Source organism: Diabrotica virgifera, chromosome 1, assembly GCF_917563875.1.
Source record: "Diabrotica virgifera virgifera chromosome 1, PGI_DIABVI_V3a".
Classification (NCBI taxonomy): domain Eukaryota; kingdom Metazoa; phylum Arthropoda; class Insecta; order Coleoptera; family Chrysomelidae; genus Diabrotica; species Diabrotica virgifera.
The window spans coordinates 131,290,218-131,313,905 of NC_065443.1; the positions used below are offsets into that span (position 1 = coordinate 131,290,218).

At 34.3% G+C, this 23,688-nt stretch overlaps 1 protein-coding gene across 4 annotated transcripts in view; it reads left to right on the forward strand.

Moving 5' to 3' along the window:
- The window catches only part of LOC114326436 (retinaldehyde-binding protein 1), a 93,809-nt gene that overhangs the window by 38,547 nt on the left and 31,574 nt on the right, over positions 1 to 23,688 (forward strand). For all 4 annotated transcript variants that reach the window (XM_050644530.1, XM_028274807.2, XM_028274805.2 and 1 more), the window contains exons 2-3: positions 1,349 to 1,526; positions 12,358 to 12,579. In XM_050644530.1, coding sequence (XP_050500487.1) covers positions 1,352 to 1,526; positions 12,358 to 12,579 — 397 coding nt within the window. In that variant the 5' untranslated portion in view covers positions 1,349 to 1,351. The remainder of the gene's footprint in view (positions 1 to 1,348; positions 1,527 to 12,357; positions 12,580 to 23,688) is intronic.

Sequence of the window (23,688 nt, forward strand, 5' to 3'; positions counted from 1 at the left end):
TGTGATTAAGTCTAGATATCCGACAAGCTCTTCTTAGATAGTCCATTTCTACTACTTCCAGTTTTTTATTCTCTTTCATCGTCATTTGCCAACATTAAGAGCCGTACGTCAAAATTGCTTCTACAATCGACTTGTAAATTGTCATTTTGGTTTGTAAATTAATTTTAAGAGACCAAAGTACCACATTTCGGCCCTGTTGTATTTTCTGCTGGATGTCCTATTTTCTGCTTCCTGCGCTATGACTGTCACTATTTAAATTCTTCGCATTTTTTTATTTTCATATTTTATCTCCAATCGAGAGTTGTGTTCTTCTGTTAACTCTCGGATCATATAATCCGTGTCTTCCTCATCATTTGCTATAATCACTTGACCATCTGCGAAGAAAAGATTTGTTATGTACTTGTTTCCAAGTGCTATTCCCATTCCTGTGCATTTTCTAATCCAGTTGTTTAATACTTCCTGAATATAGATTTTGAATAGAGTTGGGGACAAAAACATCCTTGTCTTAAGCCCTTTGTGACCTGAAATGCGTCTGAAATTTTATTTTCCATTTTATATTAACGGCACTTGTTATCTTTATCCTCGTATAAAACTATTCACTGTTTGTTAAATTAGATAGGTATGTTACAACGTAGTAAGAAAAACAAGAATTTTCAGAATTCACGAAATTACGTATATTTATAACCTTTCGTCGATTGCTTAAGTTGTACATATTCTTGAAAAACAGCCGTAAATTTAAGTAGGTCATATTGGCTGTGTGATCTTAAGAATGGTACCGTATCTACCCATCGGAGAAAGTATATGGCACGTTTGGCACGGTGAGATTATTACACAAGCACAAGACTCGGTATTACCGTTTGTATCGCGCAATAAATTGATTAGTTTTGTATTCTGTATCATGGAAAAACATCTTGCAACAGTAACATATAGATACACTACGGCTGTCCGATAAGTACTTAGCCTACATAATGAAAACGAAAATTTTGGAAAACTGGCGATTTATTTCTCCAAATACAATATCTAATGTTGTTAATGGGAACTCCGTTTACCTTTATTCCAGCTGTTTCACCCTCAAGAGGGTGAAACAGCTTAGAATCTCTTCTGAGTAGGCATTAAAAAGAAGTGGCGACAATACGCATCCCTGTCTCACTCCACGTCTAATCTCAATCTCCTTTGACAGCTCTTCGTTAACATGTACTTTTGCTCGCTGCTTATAGTATAAATTAGATATGATCCAGATTTTAATACTTACTTATCCATAAACTGTTATCAACTTAGAAGCACATATTTATGTTAATTTTATTAGTATTGTAATGACACTAAGTGATAAAGACTATTTTTATTTCAGGATATGTCTGTTAGCAAAGGATTAGCGGAACCGGACGTTTATGTCTGCACTTTGTCACCAGAGACCCAAAGAATCGCTAAGGAGGAGCTGCGCGAAGACGAGCATACTCGTCAAACCGCGCTGGCCTCCATGCGAGAATGGATCATGCAAAATCCAAAAATTAAACTATGCCGGCTAGGTAAGAATTATCCTGTAGGCTGTATATTTTTTAATTTGTCCATATATTATGTATGTACAGCTGCTTCATAAAGAAACTGATACGACTCTTAAAGCACATTTTGTAGAAAATTGAGCAGTGTGTTTTGAAGGATTAATACATATCATTTACAAATTGTCACTGTCACTGCCAAATCTTAAAATTTTTCAGATAACTTATTCCGTTCAACCTCAAAAAATGGCTCCACATGCTAGCAAAGAACTAAAAGCAAGAATTGTAACGAAATTAGAAGATGATTGGTCACTATCTGCCGTAGCGAATCATTTTAACGTAAGCAGAACAACAATTTTTAATATTAATAAAAGGTGGAGAGAACAAGAAACTCTCGAAAGAAAGCAAGGTTCTGGAAGACCAAAAATATCTACCGCTCATGAAGATCGTACGCTTTTGGAGAGATTAGAAGAGAATCCTTTTCAATCTTCTAAAAAGGGCAAAATGGGGGTTGAAATGAGGTTGAACCAACGAACTGTCAATACTGACAGTTCGTATGGGTTGAACAGAATAAGCTAGCTGACAAATTTTAAGATTTGGCAGTGACAGTATGTAAATAATAAATATTTATCCTTTAATATACACTGCTCAATTTTCTACAAAATACGCATTAAGAGCAATGAACTGTCAATACGGAATGCCTATTCCATCCGTATTGACAGTTCATTGATTAAGAGTCGTATCAGTTTTTTTAGAAACCAGCTATACATTAACATTAGAGTAAAGAAAATTATCTGCATCGAGATTTTCTCTGAGGATAAGGACAAGTTCTTTAGTATATATTGTAATAAAACGAGCGATTTCGTATTTATATACGACTTTATTTATATAACTGTACAGACGAATTTATATTATACACTGAACTCATTTACAAAAACAGTTCCAATTTATAGCCCATCGTTATTTCTCGAAAATTCTGCCCATCTCTAGTTATCGTCCAGACGTTCTTAGAATTGCTCGTCTTTCCGTCCCGCTACATCGCGTCATATCTAGAAACATCGTCGTGGAATGCCTGCGTGGAGATGGGACCTGTTATACGACGGTCGGTCAAAAGTAATATTTTGTTACACTGTTCCCCTCTTAAGATCTGAGCGTCCCGATCAGCAACTCTAGATGGCCCAGGATGGCGGAACCTACAGGATTCTCCAGCTCTGCATACACCCCTAGAAAAGAAGTAACAGTCTACTGTCTTTGAAGGGTATGACATCTTCGGGTTCATGCAACACACAGTAATTCGTACGCCAGTTTCTCTGAAGATCACTTCAAGCATGCTTCTCACAATCTTCCAATCCAGATTTTCTACTGCATGGCCTATTTTTGGTAAAGCCAAATTTTTGATGTCATAATTACACACGATTTTCTTCAAATTAGTTAGAGCACGCCATATGTTCTCGTAGCTTGGCGTGTCCGTATAAGACTTCCTGGTCACCATATACAGCAAAGATCGAGGACCATCTTCCAATCGCAATACTCTTCCAATTTTAGGTTGTTGATTCCTTAACTCGTCCAGGCGGCCGAACTTTCTATTGAATACGGACGAGATTCATTTAGTCATCTCGAGGTCTTGGGCAACACAGTGGGCTAGAGAGACGTTTTCTGGAACACCAAACAGATCTTGCTGAACTTCCGTGGTCACGCCGAATCTAGCACTCTTTCTTTCTGCGTAATTTGACATAAATTCCTTAAAACTTGGCTGTGGTGCATCTTTCATCTCCTGTTGGAGGACTCGGGCTTCCTCTGTTTCATTTGAGCCAGCATATGGTGCAAGACGATTTATGTGAATAACTTTTGGTTTACCGTTTGGTAACTTCTTAATTCTGTATATTACGTCATTTATTTTTTTCTTAACTTCATACGGACCTTCCCATTGTCTTTGCAGTTTAGGACACAGGCCTCGACGACGTTGTGGATTATAAAGCCAGACAAGATCACCTACTTCGAAGCTTTAATTCTTGCAGCGAGAATCATATTGATCTTTCATTCTGTCACTGGCTATCTGGATGTGTTTCGGGCAAGTTTATGAATGTTGTTCATTCATAACTTCAGGCGGTCTACGTATTCTTCGCCTGCAACATATTCCTCGGAAGGTCTGCAGCCAAACTCTAGGTCGCAGGGCAAACGAACTTCACGACCCAACATCAGGCAGGTTGGTGTTTTACCTGTAGTTTCATTCACGGCCGAGCGGTAGGCCATCAGGAATAAATGAATGTGTTGGTCCCAATCTCGCTGATGTTCAGATACAACTTTGGACAAGTGTTTACCCATCGTTCGGTTCATCCTCTCGACCATTCCATCTGATTGAGGATGCAGGGGTGTTGTTCTGGTCTTATTGGCACCAATCAATTTACAAACGTTTTGGAAAAGAGCTGACTCAAAGTTTCGCCCTTGGTCGGAGTGGATCTCCAAGGGAACACCAAATCGGCTGAAGAATTCTTTAACAAGTACCTCTGCAACGGTAGCAGCTTCTTGATTCGGTAATGCATAGGCCTCGGTCCATTTCGTAAAATAGTCCATGGCTACCAGAATGTATTTATTTCCAGCATCGGTTTCTGGAAATGGACCTGCAATGTCGATTGCTACTCTCTCCATAGGACTTCCAACATTGTACTGTCTCATGGGTGCTCTCTTTTTACCAACTGGGCCATTACCGGATGCACACAGTTCACATTTCCGGCACCATCTTCTTACATCATCTTTACAGTTCACCCAATAGAACCGTTCTCGAACCTTTTGCAGAGTCTTCGTAATACCAAAGTGTCCACCTGATGTACCGTCATGCAACTGACGCAATACTTCTGACACTTTACTTTTAGGTACAATCAACTGCAGCTTAGATTCTGTACCATCATCGTTCTCAAAGGTTATGTACAGAAGATCATCTTTTAGTACCAGGCAATTCCATTGGCTCCAGTAGGCCTTGACTTCTGGACTACATGCACTAATGTTCTGCCAACTAGGTCTCTCACCTTGCTGCATCCAATCCAATACTCTTTTTATACATGGATCATCTTCTTGGGTGTGTTGTAGCTGTTGGGGCTGCCATTGTTCATTAACTACGGTAGTTCGTCTCACAGGGCAACGCTGTTCCTCTACTTTAAGCCGGTGATTACAACTTTCACCGCATGGCCGTATCGAGGAAGCATCTGTATTTGAACGAACTCTTCCAGCCCTCTTCACGCGTCTCTTCGGCATCGTGTCACGAATCACCCTCCGTACCATTTCCACCAAACGTTCATCTTTTCTCTTATCGCCTTTTTCCACGGCTATTACTCGATTGTTTCGTGAAGCTTGGCTAGCTGCTTCGTGTTCCAAGGCAATAGCAACTGCTTCATCTAAAACTTTCGGTCTTGCTAGTCGTAAAGCTTTCTGTAGTTCACTATCTTTCAGCCCATTGACGAAGGTATCTACTGAAATTTCTTCTAAAACGCTGTCTGGCACCTCTGGATAAGCCAACCGCACCACACGAGCCACGTCTGCTTCAAATTCTTGCAGATTCTCACTTGCTCGTTGACTTCTACTTCGCAGTTGTGCTTTGTATACTTGTTGTAGATGGGCATCTCCATAGCGTTTTTCTAGACGAGTGAACAAGGTCTGGTAACAATTTTCTTGACCCTTAGGAATTGATCTTAATATATCTGCAGCATCACCTCGCAAAGCAGCAGTCAAGGAAACAGCCTTTTCCTGTTCGGTCCAATGATTGGCGGTCGCAATAGCTTCGAATTGTCTAAGGTATATGGACCAAGAGGACTTTCCATCAAATGGTGGTAATTTGAATCTCATATTATGCGACATTTCGTCTCTCGGTAGTTCATCTTTCACCACAGGATCTAAAGCTACTGCATTAACTGACGGTTGCACTTTTGTATCGGTTATCATGCTTTCTAATTCTTTGATCTTCTCTTCTACGGCCAAAACTACTGCATTAACTGAAGGTAGAACTTTCGTATTGGTTACCATAGTCTCTAGTTGTTTGATCTTCTCTTCTAACATTTCTTTATTGTCGTCTACACTTTTCTGTATCTTATCGAATGTTCTAGAAACTTCTTCAAATTTCTCATTGTTCTGTTTACAAACTTCTTTAAGTTTTTCGTTGTTTTGTCTACAAACCTCTTTAAAAGTTTCATCAATCTTTTGAGAAGTCTCGTCGAATCTTTTAGCAACGTTTTCGAATTTCTCGTCGCTTTTTCTACTAACTTCTTCAAGTTTCTCGTCGCTTTTTCTAGAAGTTTCGTCGATCTTTTGAGAAACACTTTCAAATTTCTCGTCGCTTTTTCTAGAAGTTTCATCGATCGTTTCAGAAACAGTTTTTAATTTCGATAAGATTACTTGTTCTGCTGACTGGAAGAGGAACGTCTCTGGGTAATCTCCGTTGTTCGTGAGGACATCCTTGAGTCGTGCTTGTAGGACTATCTAGAAATCTAATGAACTTTCTTATTTCAAATGGAACACCCTATATATTTTTTGCGTTTTGAAGTCTTAAAGAAATACTGATTATTTTTCATGTTATATTTCCTATACCTAAATGCCATAATTTCGGAGTTATTGCTACATTTATTTTAAAAGAAATTTTTAGACAAATTATAAAAATGAGCTTGAATTTAGGTACTTCGTAATTTCTAAAATTATATTTTTTATTTCCGTTTTTGAACCTTGAAAATCGTCATTAATCGATTTTTTTTCAGTTTTAAATTGTTTATAACTCAAAAAAGATTAATTTTATAGAAAAATTACAAAAGATTTTTTTTGTTTCCAATGATCAAAAGAACCTTAAGTAATATTTACCCGAGCCGTAAAAATTTATTTTTATAATTTGTTTAATTTTTTTTTTTAAATAAATGTAGCAATAACTCCGAAATTATGGCATTTAGGTATAGGGAATATAACATGAAAAATAAATCAGTATTTCGTTAGGACCTCAAAACGCAAAAAAATATATAGGGTGTTCCGTTTGAAATAAGAAAGTTCATTCGATTTCCAGAAAAACAGAAAATCTGGCAACAATATAATTGCTACTATAATATCGGTCGGCTCAGAAAACCCTTACCCACCAAAATCTATAAAAATCGTGCAAGCTATTTCCGAGATAAATGAGTGTTTCCATACATAAAACTCACTCTGTACATAGAAAATAGACGGTTTCGTTTTGATTTAAATAAATCTAAATCTAAATTTAAATAAAAACAATAAAATCTTATAGCTAGGTTGACCGCTCATTTATTGATCGGTAACGGAATTCGTTAAGGTGGTAGAACTTAATATAATATTAATAGTAGTAATCCACTAGGAAAAATTTCCTGTAGCTGGCTGTATACCATTAATTACAAATAAAATTTAATAAAAAATTTTTTGGCTTGGTAAAAGGTATATTAGTTTAAAAAGCCCCCATAGGGCTACAAACAGAAACAAAACGTTTTCGCTCCGTAACAAGAGCATTATCAGTGTTACAAGAACATGGTGAGCCAACCAAAAATACAAAGGTCAAAGCCTTTCAAAAACAGACTAAAAGTCTTATATAGTTGCCAACATGGCAAAATCCAAAGGATGTAAGTGGGTCAAAAGGTGACATTAGGTCATTATGTTACAACAGGTGACAGGCAACCTGTCACCTGTTGCATGTCACCTGTTGTAACATAATGACCTAATGTTACCTTTTGACCCACTTACCACGTGTGGGAGTCATATGTTGCCCTAGGGCCGTAGCCATAGGAATTTTATCCATCCTTTGGATTTTGCCATGTTGGCAACTATATAAGACTTTTAGTCTGTTTTTGAAAGCCTTTGACCTTTGTATTTTTGGTTTGCTCACCATGTTCTTGTAACACTGATGATGCTCTTGTTACAGAGCGAAAACGTTTTGTTTCTATGTTTGTAGCCCTATAGGGGCTTTTTAAACTAATATAGCTTTTACCAAGCCAAAAAATTTTTTATTAAATTTTACTTATTAATAGTAGTATGTTTGAAGAATTGGCCGAACCCTACTGGATATAGGAACAAAGGAACAAAATAGTGATTTAGAATATGGTACATAATTTAATAAATCTAAATATTATTCAAGTGGTATAAAATATGGCTCATATTTGCTAACCTCTTTAGTGAGTCCCTTTGTAATTTATTCAAATTTATTCCCTGGCCTGTCTCATCCGTTAATAATGAAGCTGCAGCTTATTATGTTTGATGCCTATTGTTGTTTCCTAGAATTTTGTACCTTGTACAAGTGTGTACAATTTTTTGCTTAGTATGTCCTAAATGTACCAGAGTCTCCTGTTTTCTGTTGGTTACCTTACTTACTTACTTAAGCCGTCCTCTTTTACCTTACGGTGTCGAGGTACGTGGAGAAATCAGACGTCTTTATGCCTTTCGGTCAGTAGCTAGTCTATCTGCTTCTCTCCACCCAATATTTCTTTTTTCGCAAGCCTTTCCAATATTTGCGTTCTACGTTCTTGCTGGCCTGCCTCTTCGTTATTTGTTGTCGGATGCCGCTTTCCATACCCTCATTACAGTTCTACCTTCACTCATTCTCGCCATATGTCCGAACCACGATAACTGTTTCGTTTCAAGTTTGTCTAAGGTCCTTCTAATACCGCACCTTTCACGTATGTCTTCATTTCTTATATGATCACGTCTGGTCACCCCGGATGCATCTAAACATTCCGTATATGTATTTGGACCATAGGAGTTTTCTAGTGGTTCGTTGCAGCACGCGGTAATATTTTAACCAATAGGCGGCGAGGTTCCAGATGCATATACGGAATGTTGGTCGGTCCCAAATTCATATACGGTTTGTTACAATATCGTACACCGAAAAAGATAAGTTTTTTTAGAGTCTTTTAAAAGGAGATTGATTTTAAAATACTTGTTACTGTATTATTAAATAAAAATAAAACAATTATAGTATTTCGAATGTTATTTGGTGCGAAATTCATATGCGGAATGTTAATTATTCGTAGACCAAAATAAATACAGAGAGAGTCTGTAATTTGAAATAAATTCAATATCTCAAATACTAATTGTTTTTTTGAAAATTGCTCAGACCCGTGGATTAGTATTTCAAATTTTCCTTTTTTACATACAATAATAATGTATATAGGGTGTCCCAATTTAGAGATATGACGTCATCGTTGATTTTCTTAAATGGCAACACTGTCATTTTGATAGGGTGTGTAAAGTTATACATCACTGCAAAATATCAAATTTTTATTCTCTGCCATTTACAAGATAATAAAAAATAACAAAGTTATGTCTGTAATTTAGAATAAATTCAATAATTCAAATAATAATTGTTTTTTTTTTGAAAAATGCTCAGACCCGTCGATTAGTATTTCAAATTGTCATTTTTGACATAAAATAATAATGTATACAATGTGTCCCAATTTAGAGATAGACGGCATCGTTGATTTTTTTAAATGGCAACACTAGCATTTTGATAGCTATTTTGACAGGGTGTGTAAAGTTATACATAACTTCAAAATTTCAAAATTTTTATTCCCTACCATTTATAAGATAATAAAATATAACAATTATGAAAAACAAGTAATCAAATAATAATGAAATTTAATTATTTCAATTAAGCAAATGCTCATAATATTGCCCACTGACCATTTGACAATAATTGAGGGCAACATTATGAGCATTTGCTTAATTGAAATAATTAAATTCAATTATTATTTGATTACTTATTTTTTATTACTTTGTTATTTTTTATTATCTTGTATATGGTAGGGAATAAAAATTTGAAATTTTGCAGTTATATATAACTTTACACACCCTATCAAAATAGCTATCAAAATAACAGTGTTGCCATTTAAGAAAATCAACGATGACGTCAAATCTCTAAATTGGGACACCCTTTATACATTATTATTTTATGTCAAAAATGACAATTTGAAATACAAATCGACGGGTCTAAGCATTTTTCAAAAAAACAAATAGTATTTGAATTATTGAATTTATTCCAAATTACAGACATAACTTTGTTATTTTTTATTATCTTGTATATGGTAGGGAATAACAATTTGAAATTTTGCATTTATGTATAACTTTATACACCCAATCAAAATGGCTATCAAAATGACAGTGTTGCCTTTTAAGAAAATCAACGATGACGTCATATCTCTAAATTGGAACACCCTGTATACATTATTATTATATGTCAAAAAGGACAATTTGAAATACTAATCGACTGGTCTGAGCAATTTTCAAAAAAACAATTAGTATTTGAGATATTGAAATTATTCCAAATTACAGACTCTCTCTGTATATAAACCAGAATATAATATTTAAAACACAACCGCAAACGTTATAACCAAGTTAACATTTATTTTCGTCTGATAGCAGTGATAGCACACAGCCCTAAACTTCAACAGAATTGAATTGAATAGCTGAAACAGATCTTGTAAACATACTTAACAACACGTGCAAGTCATTAAAATTTCTGAGAAATAGTCAAATAAAGAAATATGTATGTATCTCAAATCTATACCATCCCATTTATGAATTTTGCACCAAATAGGTACCTAATCATTGTTATATTTTGCTTTAATAATACATCAATAAGATAGGTATTCTAAAATCAGTCTCCTTTAACTGATTAATAAAAAGTCCCATTTTTGGTCTACGAATAATTAACATTCCGCATATGAATTTCGCACCAAATAACATTCGAAATACTATAATTGTTTTATTTTTATTTAATAAGACAGTAACAAGTATTTTAAAATCAATCTCCTTTTAAAAGACTTATCTTTTTCGGTGTACGATATTGTAACAATCCGTATATGAATTTGGGACCGACCAACATTCCGTATATGCATCTGGAACCTCGCCGCCTATTGGTTAAAATATTACCGCGTGCTGCAACGAACCAATAGAAAACTCCTATGTTCCAAATACATATACGCAATGTTTAGATGCACCCCGGATACCGCACGTAAATATCGCATTTCGCATGCTTGAATTTTACTACGGATGTTGTCGTTCACTGTCCACGTTTCACTACCGTAGAGTAACACCGGCTCGTATACAGTTTGAAATACTTTCATTTTTGTTTTCAGGCTTACTTCTTTTTTCCTAATAAAACTTTTATTTAGTGCATAGTATAACTTTGTTGCACTCATTACCCTGTTGTTTATTTCTGGTTCTATATTTCCTTGTCCATTCATTGTTGATCCTAGATACTTGAAGTCCTCTACTTGTGTAATGGTCTCATTATTCAGCTTTACATTTATATTTTCTTGAGTTTTCGATATTACTAAAGCTTCCGTTTTTTCAGTATTTATTTTCATCCCAAATTTCTTAAAAAGTCGCGAAATCTTACTCAGGGGGTCGCCGACTGAAAGAAACAGAGTTGAGGATCTTACACAAAAAAAACAATTTTAGTTGGAAGGATGTGCTTATTTATTTTTCAAAAGTTTATCAAATTGTGGTGCTATTTTTGAAACGTTGATAATCAAATCATTTTCTAATTGCAGTCTATTTCTCTGTTTAGTTTTAATGTTTACCATTGGAGAAAATGCCAGTTCACACAAGTATAAAGTAGCGAATTGTGTTTTCTTTTCATTCAAATACGCCGAAACTTTGCGAATAAAATTCCATTTTAAGCATGCCATCGGCACCTAAATCTAGAAAACATTCTTTCATTTTTGTGGTGACACCAGCCAGATCTATTGATTTGTCCTAAAACGGTTTTAACATCCATCTACGCCCATTATCAGCTTTGGAGTGCAAGTCTGTAAAGTATATTATCAAAAGTTGCTCTTGTAAATTATAAAAATGCTAATTTCAAGAGCCAGTAGGGCAGAAAAACGATAAGCATATTTAGATTTTGCACAGTGTAAAAAAAATAACAATTCAGCTCTCAGTTCCAGAACTTTTGTCAACACCTTTCCTTTGGATAGCCACCTGACCTCTGTGTAATAAAGAAGATTTTGATGAAGCGAGCCCATATCTTCACAAACGATTCTCAATAGCCGGGTTTGCAAAGCTTTTCCTTCGACAGCATTCAGAATTTTTATTTCGTCCTTGCGCACGCAAGGGCAGATCCAGGGAAGGGGCCATGGGGCCATGGCCCCCTCCGAGAATTTAAAAAAATATAAATGTTAATATTTGCAGACTGCGTTAGACAAATAAAAATACTTTAATAACGATAAGTTTTAAATGTCTTTACGGCATTCAAAAGTGTACGAAAAGTGCCTTAAAACACACCATTTGAACCCCATCATACCCCCGGTATCCCTACCAAAAGAAGTTCATGGCCCCTCCCGAAAATCTGTCCTGGATCCGCCCTTGTGTGCACGTCATTTAAATCGGAAGGTACTAACTTAGCAGCTAGATCTTGTCGATAAAGAAAACAGTATGCCCAGGATATGTTTGGCATTATCGATCTTATTTTGCAATAAGTTCTCTATGTTTGCCAGTAATAGCTTTAGCACCATTGCTACAAATAGCGATACATTTTTTCAAGATGACACAAGGGGGTCGTCAGAACATTTCAACCTGTAAAGGGGTCGCGAAATCAAAAACATTGAAAAACAGTGGACTATAGAAATAAAAATTCGTTTGATCTTTACCTAGATAGATTGATGTATTATGAAATGCATATTTTAGATTTTCTACGTCTATTCACTTATCGCCCGATGGCAGGGTACAGGTAAAGATTAGAATTTGTTTCCGCCGTAAGAAATTGTTTAGATTTTTATTTTTATTTAAATCTTTTAAGTTTCTCGTTGCTTTGTATAGTTTAGTTTTTCTAAAGAGTCCAAAATATATGATCACATAGGTACAATTTTTTTTAATTTATTTTTAGATGGAAAATTCTTGCTGCGTTTTTTACGTTTTAAGAAATTTCACGTAACTCTCGCACAAGAATGTCTTGAACGTTACATCCTTTTGCGTCAGACATTCGGAGTCGCCTTTAACTGCTTGGACATCACAATACCAATGATGAACGATCTAACGGATTTGGGATACATGTTTGCTTGTCCAAAAAGAGACCGATTGGGCAGAAGGGTTATATTTTACAGGCCAGGTACAGTTTGAACAGTTAATTTTTGCATGAGTCTTTACTGATACCGACTGTTTAGATTTAAATTAGATATATACGCTTTAAATGGCAACACTGCGAACTAGACGTAAACATTAGTAAGTGTATTATAGTTGTATGAGTTGTCGACGGTGTAGTATCGCAAAATAGAGATGGCTATTTCGTTCAGTTTTTGAATACTCTTGGACAATTCATACTTGCATGATCTCTTAAATTATTCATTAATTTAATTAATATGATTATTTTTTCACTAACTATGTATTAACTGATTACAATAATTTATATACTATGCAATAAAAACTAATAATAGAGAACAGAGAAAAATTGATTAAGTGATTTTAATAACATAGGTACTTACTGTTACTATTGGAACGAGTAGATGCATTTTGAACATCCTTAACAAATTAAAATAAAATTATAGTATACAGCGATGTTGCCGATTTTAGCGTTTCCTTCAGTCTCTTATATCTAATCAAAAAGTAAACGGTCTGTATGTGGTATAATGTATAAAGTATTCTAACCTGAACTAACTAATTTTTTATTAAATACTTAAAAAAAACGATGTATGATATGTATATCTAATATTTAATAATCCTACTAATACTATAATCTTATTACTAACATCATCATCATCCAGCCTTCTGCATCCAAAGTTGAACATAGGCCTTCCCTAATTTCTTCCAGTATTGTCGATCTTGGGCTTCCTACAACCAATTCCCAGCAATCCTTTTGACGTCGTCTGTCCATCGTGTCGGTGGTCTACCTCTACTTCTTCTGTTTGCTCGTGATCTCCACACTGTAATTTTTGGGTCCACCTCCGGTCCTTCATTCTGGCTACATGTCCCGCCCAATTACACTTCAGCCATGCTACTCGCTCTATGACATCTGTGACGCCTGTCCTTCTTCTGATTTCTTCGTTTTTGAACCTGTCTCTGAGAGTCAGTCCAAGTAGTGACCATTCTTCTTTGGGCCAAAAAAAAGACGAAGAGAAGCAGAAGAAGAAGAGGATTACTAACATAGCGGATTAAAATATTTTTTCGTATTGAGTTCATCAATTTTGCAGTTATAAAATTTAAATCTACACTCGGGTGCAAAAAAATCGATCCACTTAAAAATTTGGTCATTTTTGATGTCTCGAATTTCCTAAACCTGTTGTCCGATTTAAGTGATTTTTTTACCATGTAATAGCCTTATTTATTAACAATATATAATAATAATAGTCTCCCGTTTTATGGGGCAATATCACTGTAATAATATTATTGTTAACAGGTAAACTGTCATTGTATACTGGGTGTACGAATCAAACTGTGTTTCTTTCTCAAAGTTCGCATCACCCTGTGGACTATTCTTCTTCTTCTTCTTCGTCTAGCCATTCACGTCCACATCTGAACATAAGCCTCTTCAAGTCTTCCTTTCCATTGTTTTTTGTTGTACGCTACTTGTAGCCAATTTTTCCCGGCAGTTCGTTTCAGATCATCTGTCCATCTCATAGGAGGTCTGCCTCTGGGTCTTTTGTGTTCGTATGGTCTCCAGGTTAGAATTGTTCTGTGCCATTTGTTAAGATCGCTCCTAGCTACATGTCCAGCGTATTCCCATTTCAATTTTAGTGATTTTTGTACCACATCGGTGACTTTTTTTTTTTTTTTTTTTTATTTGTGACTTTAGCACTTAGCTATTTAGCCAGATACAACTTGATAATAATTAATACTAATACAAAAAAAAACTATTAAACCTAATACAAATTATTAAAAAGAAAAACATATTATTCTAATTTACTTAATACTAAATAAAAAAGTGTCTATCTATACCTACTATTGCAAACAGATCAAAATAGTCAAAAGAAAAAAAAACCTCTTAAAAATTACTAAAAGACATTACTATAAATAGGGAAAAGGAGGGAAAATAAACAATTGGGTAAAAAAAAGGTTAACGAAATTGGCTAAAATTGATTACAGACATACATTTGTACTATGTATAAATTTGATTAGACAATCATATACTCTTTTGTCATTAGTAGCCAATAGGTTATTTATTTGGTACGGAGGAAATATATGCAGCGTTTGCAAGCTGCTTAAAAGAGTTCCTGTATGCTGAATATATTTGGAACAGTTAAAAAAGATATGATTAAGATCTCCTTGTTCTTGACATGTTTCACATAAGTCTGAATTGTAAATTTTGATTTTAGCAAGATGAGTAGGATAACAAGCATGACCAAATCTCAATCTTATTAAGGTTGTTATATATTTACGGATGTTACTAAATTTCTTAAACCATCTCGAATTTGGAATTTGTGGTTGTATATAAATATATTGTGTTGTTGAGTGGTTACAAAAAGTTTGCCAATAAGTTTTCCAACGATCTATTTGATTTCTTTTAGAGATACAAAAAGTGTCAGGAATACAAATTCTCTCCTCTGGTACAATTTCAGCTGAAGAGGTTATTGCAGCTTTAGCTAAAGAATCAACATGCTCATTATATTTTATACCAACATGAGCTTTTACCCAAATAAAATTAGTAGTTTTATTTTTATTTTTAAGCTTGACAAGCATGTTCTTAATTTGGTAAATGAAAGGATTAGAATTATAATTGGGTAATTTTGAATTTTTGAGAGATAATAAAACTGACAATGAATCGGATATTATTAACACTGAATTATTGTTTAAACTATCGAAATATATCAAGGATTCAAGAATTGCAATTGCTTCTGCACTAAAAATTGAGCAATTAGAAGGTAATTTGAACATTTTTTCTGTTGACTTAGATGGAATGTAGAAAGCACATCCGGTCCCTTCCGATGTTTTGGATGCATCTGTATAGATTACAGTTGCTTTGGGCCATTTGTCTATACAGGAATTCAAGATGCATGAATCTAATAATGAACTATTATAATATGTAGGTATACGTATATCAGGTTCATAAAAAAATGCGAAATAGTCGTTAGTATCAAGGTTGTTGATATTGTTGATATACTTATTGTTGCACATGGTTCTAAAGGCTGTACACAGGGTTGGTGTATTTTTATGAGTCCAGTAACTGTTTGTTAGATCATCTGTGTTTAGTGAGCTTATGCTAGAATATAATGAATTATTGATACATGCAATTTTCACAACAAATTTTTCACTCAGATAATCTCTTCTAAAATTCAAGGGAGGTTCTAAAGCTTCAACATGCAATGGTGCTATTGGAGTAGACTTCATTGCTCCCATACAGATACGTAGAACAGTACGTTGAAATACATCAATTTTATTTAAAATTTGTTTACTTGCTGATCCATAAAGTATACATCCATAGTCCAGAATAGATCTGATGTAAGATTTGTAAAATAGTAAAGCTGTTTCTACATCAGCTCCCCACCAAGTTTTAGAAATGGATTTTAAAAAGTTTAGACCTTTATTGCTTTTGTCAAGCATATACTCGATGTGTAATTTCCAAGTTAGCTTTTGATCTAGAAACATGCCTAGATACTTTATTGACTTGCAGAAATTTAAAGTTTGGCCATTTAATAAAATAGTATTTGTGTTAGGAATATTATGTTGTGAAAAAATACACACATTAGATTTACTAGTGGATAAATTAAAACCATTTTCACAAAACCATTTTGAGAAATATTCATGTAATTTTCTTAAGATTGTAAGGGAGGGTTCATATTTTGTCCTTTCTGTATATATGAGGAAGTCATCCGCATATTGGATTGTTTTGTAAGTAATACTTGGTGCATTAAGGCTATGAAAATCAGCCGTATACAAATTAAAAAGAAAAGGGCTTAAGACTGATCCCTGAGGTAATCCCCAACTATTATAACGTGGTCCAAGAAGTTCATTTTTATGGTTTCTAACGTATAGGCGTCTATCAGTGTAGAAATTAAGAATAGTTTGTGCTAGTTTTATGGGTATTTGAAACTGATTGATCATTTTGTCTTTTAATCGAGGTAAACACACACTGTCATAAGCGCCTTCTATATCTAGTGATAAAGTAGGCAAATAATTATTTCTAGAAAAATTACCCTGTATGTCCGCTACAAGTGTAGCTAAAGCATCTAAAGCTCCACATCCTCGTCTGTATCCAAATTGATTGTTTGGTAGTAACTTTTTAGTATGGACCCACCATTCTAGTCTGTTTTTTAACATACGTTCCAAAGTTTTAAATACACACGAAAAAAGAGAAATGGGTCGATAAGATTCGGCTGAATTTGGATCTTTTGTAGGCTTTAGAATCGGAATAAAAATTATGTCTTTAAAAATATTTACGTCAGAATTGTCTTGAACTATACGATTAAAAAGGTCCAATAGAAAATGTTTTGCTACTTCTGGAAGGTTTAAAAGCATGGAGTATTTGATATGATCGTATCCTGGACTATTATCTTTACGATTATTTATAGCGAAAATTAGTTCATTGTAAGTAAAAGGTTTTAAGAGAAAATGATTTTTATCAGCTGGGGTTGATGCTATGGAGCTGGGAATTATTTGAGGGTTCGCAGTTGGGGGTGCAACTTTAATAAGAAAGTCATCCATCCATTTCTGATCTAAAGATTTTATGTTTGATAGCGGTTTTCTGTAAAGTTTTTTAGCTTGATTCCAAAGAGTTGTAGCGGATGTATTTTTATTGAGCGAAGAGACCCATTCAATCCAATGCTTTTTGGCTATACTTTTTAATGTTTTTTTGGTTCTAGCTGCAATCTCCTGATATTGAACATAATTTTCAAAATTACTTTTTTTCTTGTAATTTATTAGAGCCAATTTTCGTTGTTTGATAATATTGTCACAATCAATATTCCACCAAGGAGGTGGGTGCCTTTTACATTTATAAGGTTTATATTGGGGTATAGCTACTCCTGCAGCCGTATTTATATTATTTATGAAGAAGGAGTACTTATCAATTAGATTATCCGAGTGAAAATTGTTTGTATCGTGTAAATTTTGAATAGTAGAGGAATATAACGCCCAATTGGCTTTTTTAATATTCCATTTATTTTTAGGAGATATTTCATTTTCATTAATTGCAAAAAGAAGTTCTATAGATATGACATAGTGATTTGATCCTAGAGTGTCAGGAATGACATTCCAAGATGTCTTGTTAACCAATTCAGGTGAACAAAAAGTTACATCGACAGCCGAATCTTGTTGATCAGAACGTCTCAAAATTGTAGGTTCGCCATTATTTAAAATTGTTAAATTTAAATCATCTGCGACATTTATAAGTTGTGACCCTATGGTATCATTATTACGACAACCCCATATAGAGTGGTGTGCATTAAAGTCACCACCTATAATTAAAGGACCCTCAAATTGTTCAAAAATTTTAGTCCAATCGTCATATTTTGTTTGTATTTTTGGAGGTTTATAAACAGATAAAAAATTTAACAATAAAGTTCCATATTTAACTTGGATAGCACACACTAAAATATTTTCATTGTAATTTATATTGATATTATGTTCAACAAAACGAAGAGATTTGTGTACCAAAATTGCCACACCAGCGTAGCCATCGTTTCTGTCATTGCGGACTATATTGTAACCACTAAAACTATATTTTTGATTTCTTTTGAACCAAGTTTCACTTATAATAGCAATGTCAATATTTTTATCATAAAGAAATTGTACCAGACTATTTTTGTTAGCTATAGCAGAACGTGCATTCCATTGCATTATATTTAAATGGCGTGTTTTGGGCATTTTATTGGTTTTTCAAAGTATCCTCCAATGCCTGTTCTATGCTACTTGTAATTAATTTAATATCAATAGGTTGTCTATTGTTACTTGAAAGAATTTTATTTAAAAAATCCACGATAAAAATGGATAGGTTGTTAGCTATACTACACTTCTTGGTTTCCAAACAAGCGTAGTTTGGTTTATTTGAATTTATCGGCAAAGGTTGTGAAGGTCCAAAGGAGAATGGAAATAATGGTTCATGGATAGGTGACTGGATAGTGGGAGAGTTTGATTTTCTCTTCTTTTTCATTGGAGGACTAAAGCTTACAGGATTGGGTTGGGAAAGGAAATTATTTTGATTGCAATTGGTATTTTTAGGAATTTGATTAGGTTGTGATAATGACATACGATGGTTGTTAGGAAGAACAGGAAAATTTTGGTCATAATTTGTTAGCGGTGAAAAAGAGTTGTGATTTACTAGACTGGATAAGGAGTTTTCAGAAATTTCTTTAGCTTCTTTAAAGGAGGTTTTTTGCTGTATCATTATATTTTTAATTTTTTTTTGATTATCGTAAGAGGGACACTTTTTTGAGATAGAAACATGATCTTTGCTTTTACAGTGTATACAAAAAGTTAAATTTTTATCACAATTATGTTTATCGTCTTTAATTTCTCCACAATTGATACACTTTTCTTCAGTACTGTTACACTGCTTAGATACATGCCCAAATTTAAAACATTTGAAGCATTGGGTCACTCTTCCTACAAATTGTTCGACAGGAAAAAAGACTCTATTAAAAGCTACTCGATCAGGTAAAATATTCCCCTCAAAAGTAACAACAATAGTTTTTTTTGGTACAAATTCAACTGTTCTGTCTTCTTTTTGGACTTTTCTATTTAATCTGTAGATATTAGTGACGCGTGAGTGTGATTCTATATTTTCCATAAGATAGTTGATATCGTAACGAGTATCAACATCTCTTACTAACCCTTTAATTTCAAGTAAGTGATTTGGAATAAATGCTTTTAAATTTTCTGACTTTAGGAGGGGATGTTTAACTAAATTATTTGCTTCTAATAATGATTTTAATAAAACCTTAATCCGGTTTCGGCCTATACTCTTAATTTCCAAAATGTTATTAAGTTTAAATTTTTTAAAAAGGATATGGGCAACTGTCATTGCATGCAATTTTCCTACATTATTTTCAGTGCTTTCTATGTATACCCAAATATTTTGTACATTGTACTTATCTGAAAGAATATTGAAAGTTTTCGGTTCCAACTGCTTTGTTTTCTGGAGGTTACTATCACTTGGATTATTACTAGTAACACTTGAAATTAAAATACTGTTATCCATATCAGCATCTGTCGTCACAAAAGACGTCGGTTGTGTAGTTTTGTCCCCCATCGGGGACCGATATTTATTAGTTGTCAGAATACACTTGTCTTCTTAATTGACTTTTCACTAAAATTTTAAAGTTTACCTATATAAATAGGTATACAATTTTATTCACTGACAAAAACTGTTACTTTTTCAACTCGTATGAAAGTTTAAATAATACTTTTTGAGCTAAAAATGTTAATTTTTACTAAGAGTAGATTTTACTTCGTACTATCAGTTTGAAGTTTAAAACGTCAATGACATCGGTGACTTTGGTTTTCTGTCTTATCCATGTGTTTGTTTTTCTGTCCTTAAGTGATATGCCAAGCATTGCTCTTTCCATCGCGTGTTGAGTGACTCTGAGTATGTTCATATTCTTTTTTGTGATTGTCCATGTTTGTGCCCCATATGTTAATATCGGAATAATGCATGCATCAAAGACTTTAGATCTAAGATGTAGTTGAATTTGCTGATTTCTGAGTATATAGTTCAGTTTGCCGAATGCTGCCCATGCTAACTTTCTTCTTCTTTTTATTTCTTCCGTTTGAATTTCCCTATTTAGTATTATTTTTTGTTCTAAGTATATATATTCTTCTACTTTTTCTATAACTTTGTTGTTTATTATTGTCATCGTTTCTTCGGAGTGCATGACTTTTGTTTTGTTTAAATTCATTTTCAGTCCTATTTTAGAAGATTCTGTGTGTAGTTCTGAAAGCATGGTTTGCAGTTCTTGTAGGTCAGTAGCTATCAGGATTATGTGATTATGTCATCCGCAAATCGTAGATTACTGAGATAGCGGCCATTGATGTTTATTCCCTTATATTTCCAATTTAGATTTTTAAAAACGTCCTCCAAAACTAAGGTGAACAGTTTGGGTGATAGAGTGTCTCCCTGTTTGACTCCCCTGTTTAATGGTACAGGGTTCGAGTATTCATTTTCATTTAGGTAGTATGTAGCTGTAGCTTGGTTCATAGTTTCTTTTATTAAGTTAATATATCTGCTGCCTATTCTACAATTTTGCATTGCGTTTATTACGGCCGTGTGTTCTATAGTGTCGAAAGCTTTTTCGTAGTCTACAAATGCTATTGTAGCATTTTTGGACTATTCTAGCATTTATAAAATACTGAAATTAAAACCCAACTACAGCCTCAGGTCTTCTTAAGATATTCGCTTATGTAAGATAATAAAAATGTTAGGTACTTTAACAACTGGCCATGTTCGTCATCAGTACAGGGTGTTTCTAAATAAGTGCGACAAACTTTAAGGGGTAATTTTCCATGAGAAAATAAGGACAGTTTGCTTTATAATCAATCATATGTCCGCAAACGCTTCGTTTCAGAGATACGGGATGTTCAATTTTTTTTTACAAACTGACGATTTCTTTATTGCTTTAAAACCAGTTGAGATATGCAAATCAAATTTAGTGGGTTTTAAGACGTAGTTATTGCACATTTTTTGACATACAATTAAGAATTTAATATTCATCATTGACGTGCATACGGGTAATATGATCGGTCATAATACCCGTTTGCGCGCCAATGGTGAATATTAAATTCATAATTGTATGTCAAAAAATGTGCAATAACTACGTCTTAAAACCCACCAAATTTGATTTCCATGCCTCAAATGGTTTTAAAGCAATAAATAAATCGTCAGTTTGTAAAAAAATTAAACATCCCGTATCTCGGAACAAAGCGTTTGCGGACATAATATGATTATCAAGCAAACTATCATTATTTTCTTGTGTAAAATTACCTCTTAAAGTTTGCCGCACTTATTTCGAAACACCCTGTACTGATGACGAACATGGCCAGTTGTTATAGAACCTAACTTTTTTATTATCCAAAATAAGCGAATGAACCTAAAAACAGAATGTTAATTGTTAATGAATAAGACTATAACATGGTAAAAAAATCACTTAAATCGGATAACGGGTTTAGGAAATTCGTGACATCAAATTGACCAAATTTCTAATTGTATCGATTTTTTTGCACGTGAGGCTTTGGCCACACGGGCGATTTTTTACGGCGCGATAATTTTCGGCGCCCATTGGTTTGACTACCTCCTCCACCAATTTTGATGGGCGCCGTAAATTCCGTAGTCAAACAAATGGGTGCCGTAAAAAATCGCCCGTGTGGCCAAAGCGTGAGTGTATTTCCTAGGATTTATGTGTTGTTATTTGCCGCTACCCGCGCATAATATCAACCTAAATATTGTTTTTTGGTGGGTCAGTAAACAAGCTTTTGATACTGTGAAAAGAGAAAAAATGCTGGAAGACCTTCGTAATCTATGTAGGTATACCAAAAAAATATATCAGCCTCATAAAAATTATGTTACAGGTTTCAAAAGCCGTAGTAAGAGTAGATGAAGAACTGTCTCCCCTATTTGATATCAACATGGGAGTGAGACAGGGAGACGCACTTTCAACCATGCTGTTTAACCTACTTGTTGAGGCAGCCATAAGAAAAGCCATATAAATACCAAAACAGTAGAAATTACTGCATATGCAGATGATGTAACTATAATTAGTAGAAGTAAGCAACGACTAATGGAAGCGTTCAAGGAAATTGATCCTGAAGTACGAAAAAAAGGGCTTAAAATAAACAAAACAAAAACTAAGTACATAAACAACAAAAGAACACCTGACAAAATAAAACTAATATTGCAATAGGAAACTATACTGTAACAATAAAATAAGCGATTCGTATTTATATACGACTTTATTAATTTATTTATACAAGTTGGCTTTTCAAACTCTAGCTTAGACTAACTGTATTTACAAAATTCGTGTCGTTATATACTCTAACCGTTATTTCTGGAACGTTATGTCCATCTCTAGTTATGATTACGACATTCGGTTAGTTGCACGTCCTCCTCACCGCTGCATCGCGTATTATCACGAAACTGTGATATTCTGTCTGTGCGGAGATGGAACCTGTTATACGAGGGTTGGTCAAAACTACTCTTTTGTTACAATACTATTGAACGTGTGGATGCTTTCACATATCTGGGCACAGATATCAATCAGCAGATTTCCGTAAGTAGCGAAATTAATGCACGTATTTCCAGTGGGAATCGTACATACTATGCTAATAAAAGATTTGTTCACATCGAAATTATCAGACAAAAGAACCAAAATTACTATCTACAGAACATTGATTAGACCATTAACCTACGGTTGTGAAACCTGGGTACTGACGAAAAAAGATGAAGCCCAATTCAAGACATTCGGGAGAAAAAAGAACCAAAATTACTATCTACTGAACATTGATTAGACTAAACCTATGGTTGTGAAACCTGGGTACTGACGAAAAAAGATGAAGCCCCATTCAAGACAAAGATACTGAGAAAAGTACATGGTCCGGTACAAGCGGAAGAAGACACATGGAGAATCAAGAAAAACGACTAGGCTAATGAATTGAATGAAGGGTATGATATTGTATGATTTGTGAAAAGTCAAAGACTCATAGCTGGGACTGGAACATGTCCAGAGAAAAGAAGAAAAACAACAAAGAAAATATTACAATGGAAGCCGGTAGAAAGGCGAAAAAGAAAAACCCAGAACGAGATAGTTGGATGACGTGGAAGACGACCTGAAAACCAGGAATATAAGACAATGGAGGAGAAAGGCACAAGAGAGATCTGAATGAAAGGACATAGCCAGACAGGCAAAGACCCATCCAGGGTTATGATGCCAAAGAAGAAGAAGAAAAAGTGGGTCAGTTGAATCGTTGTGTATTTACATTACCGAAAATCCTAATTCACCGAATAGACTATACAGGGTGTTTCATTAACAATTGTCCATATCGTAACTGGAGAAACATTAGCACAAAATACGAAGATTTAAGCCAAAACACTTAAATAAAATATTCTTCCTTACCAAGATACAGAGTGTTTTATTACAAATGTTCTAAATGGATTTTAGCCCATTGTTAAAGCACTTTTTAATAATTTTTGTTCAAACTTGACACACAGTTTACACATGTTAGGATACTTTAACTAGTGTTAAAAGATAGCTTTCCGCTGTTACCAGAGGCGTGCTGTAGGTATATATACTTCCTTTTC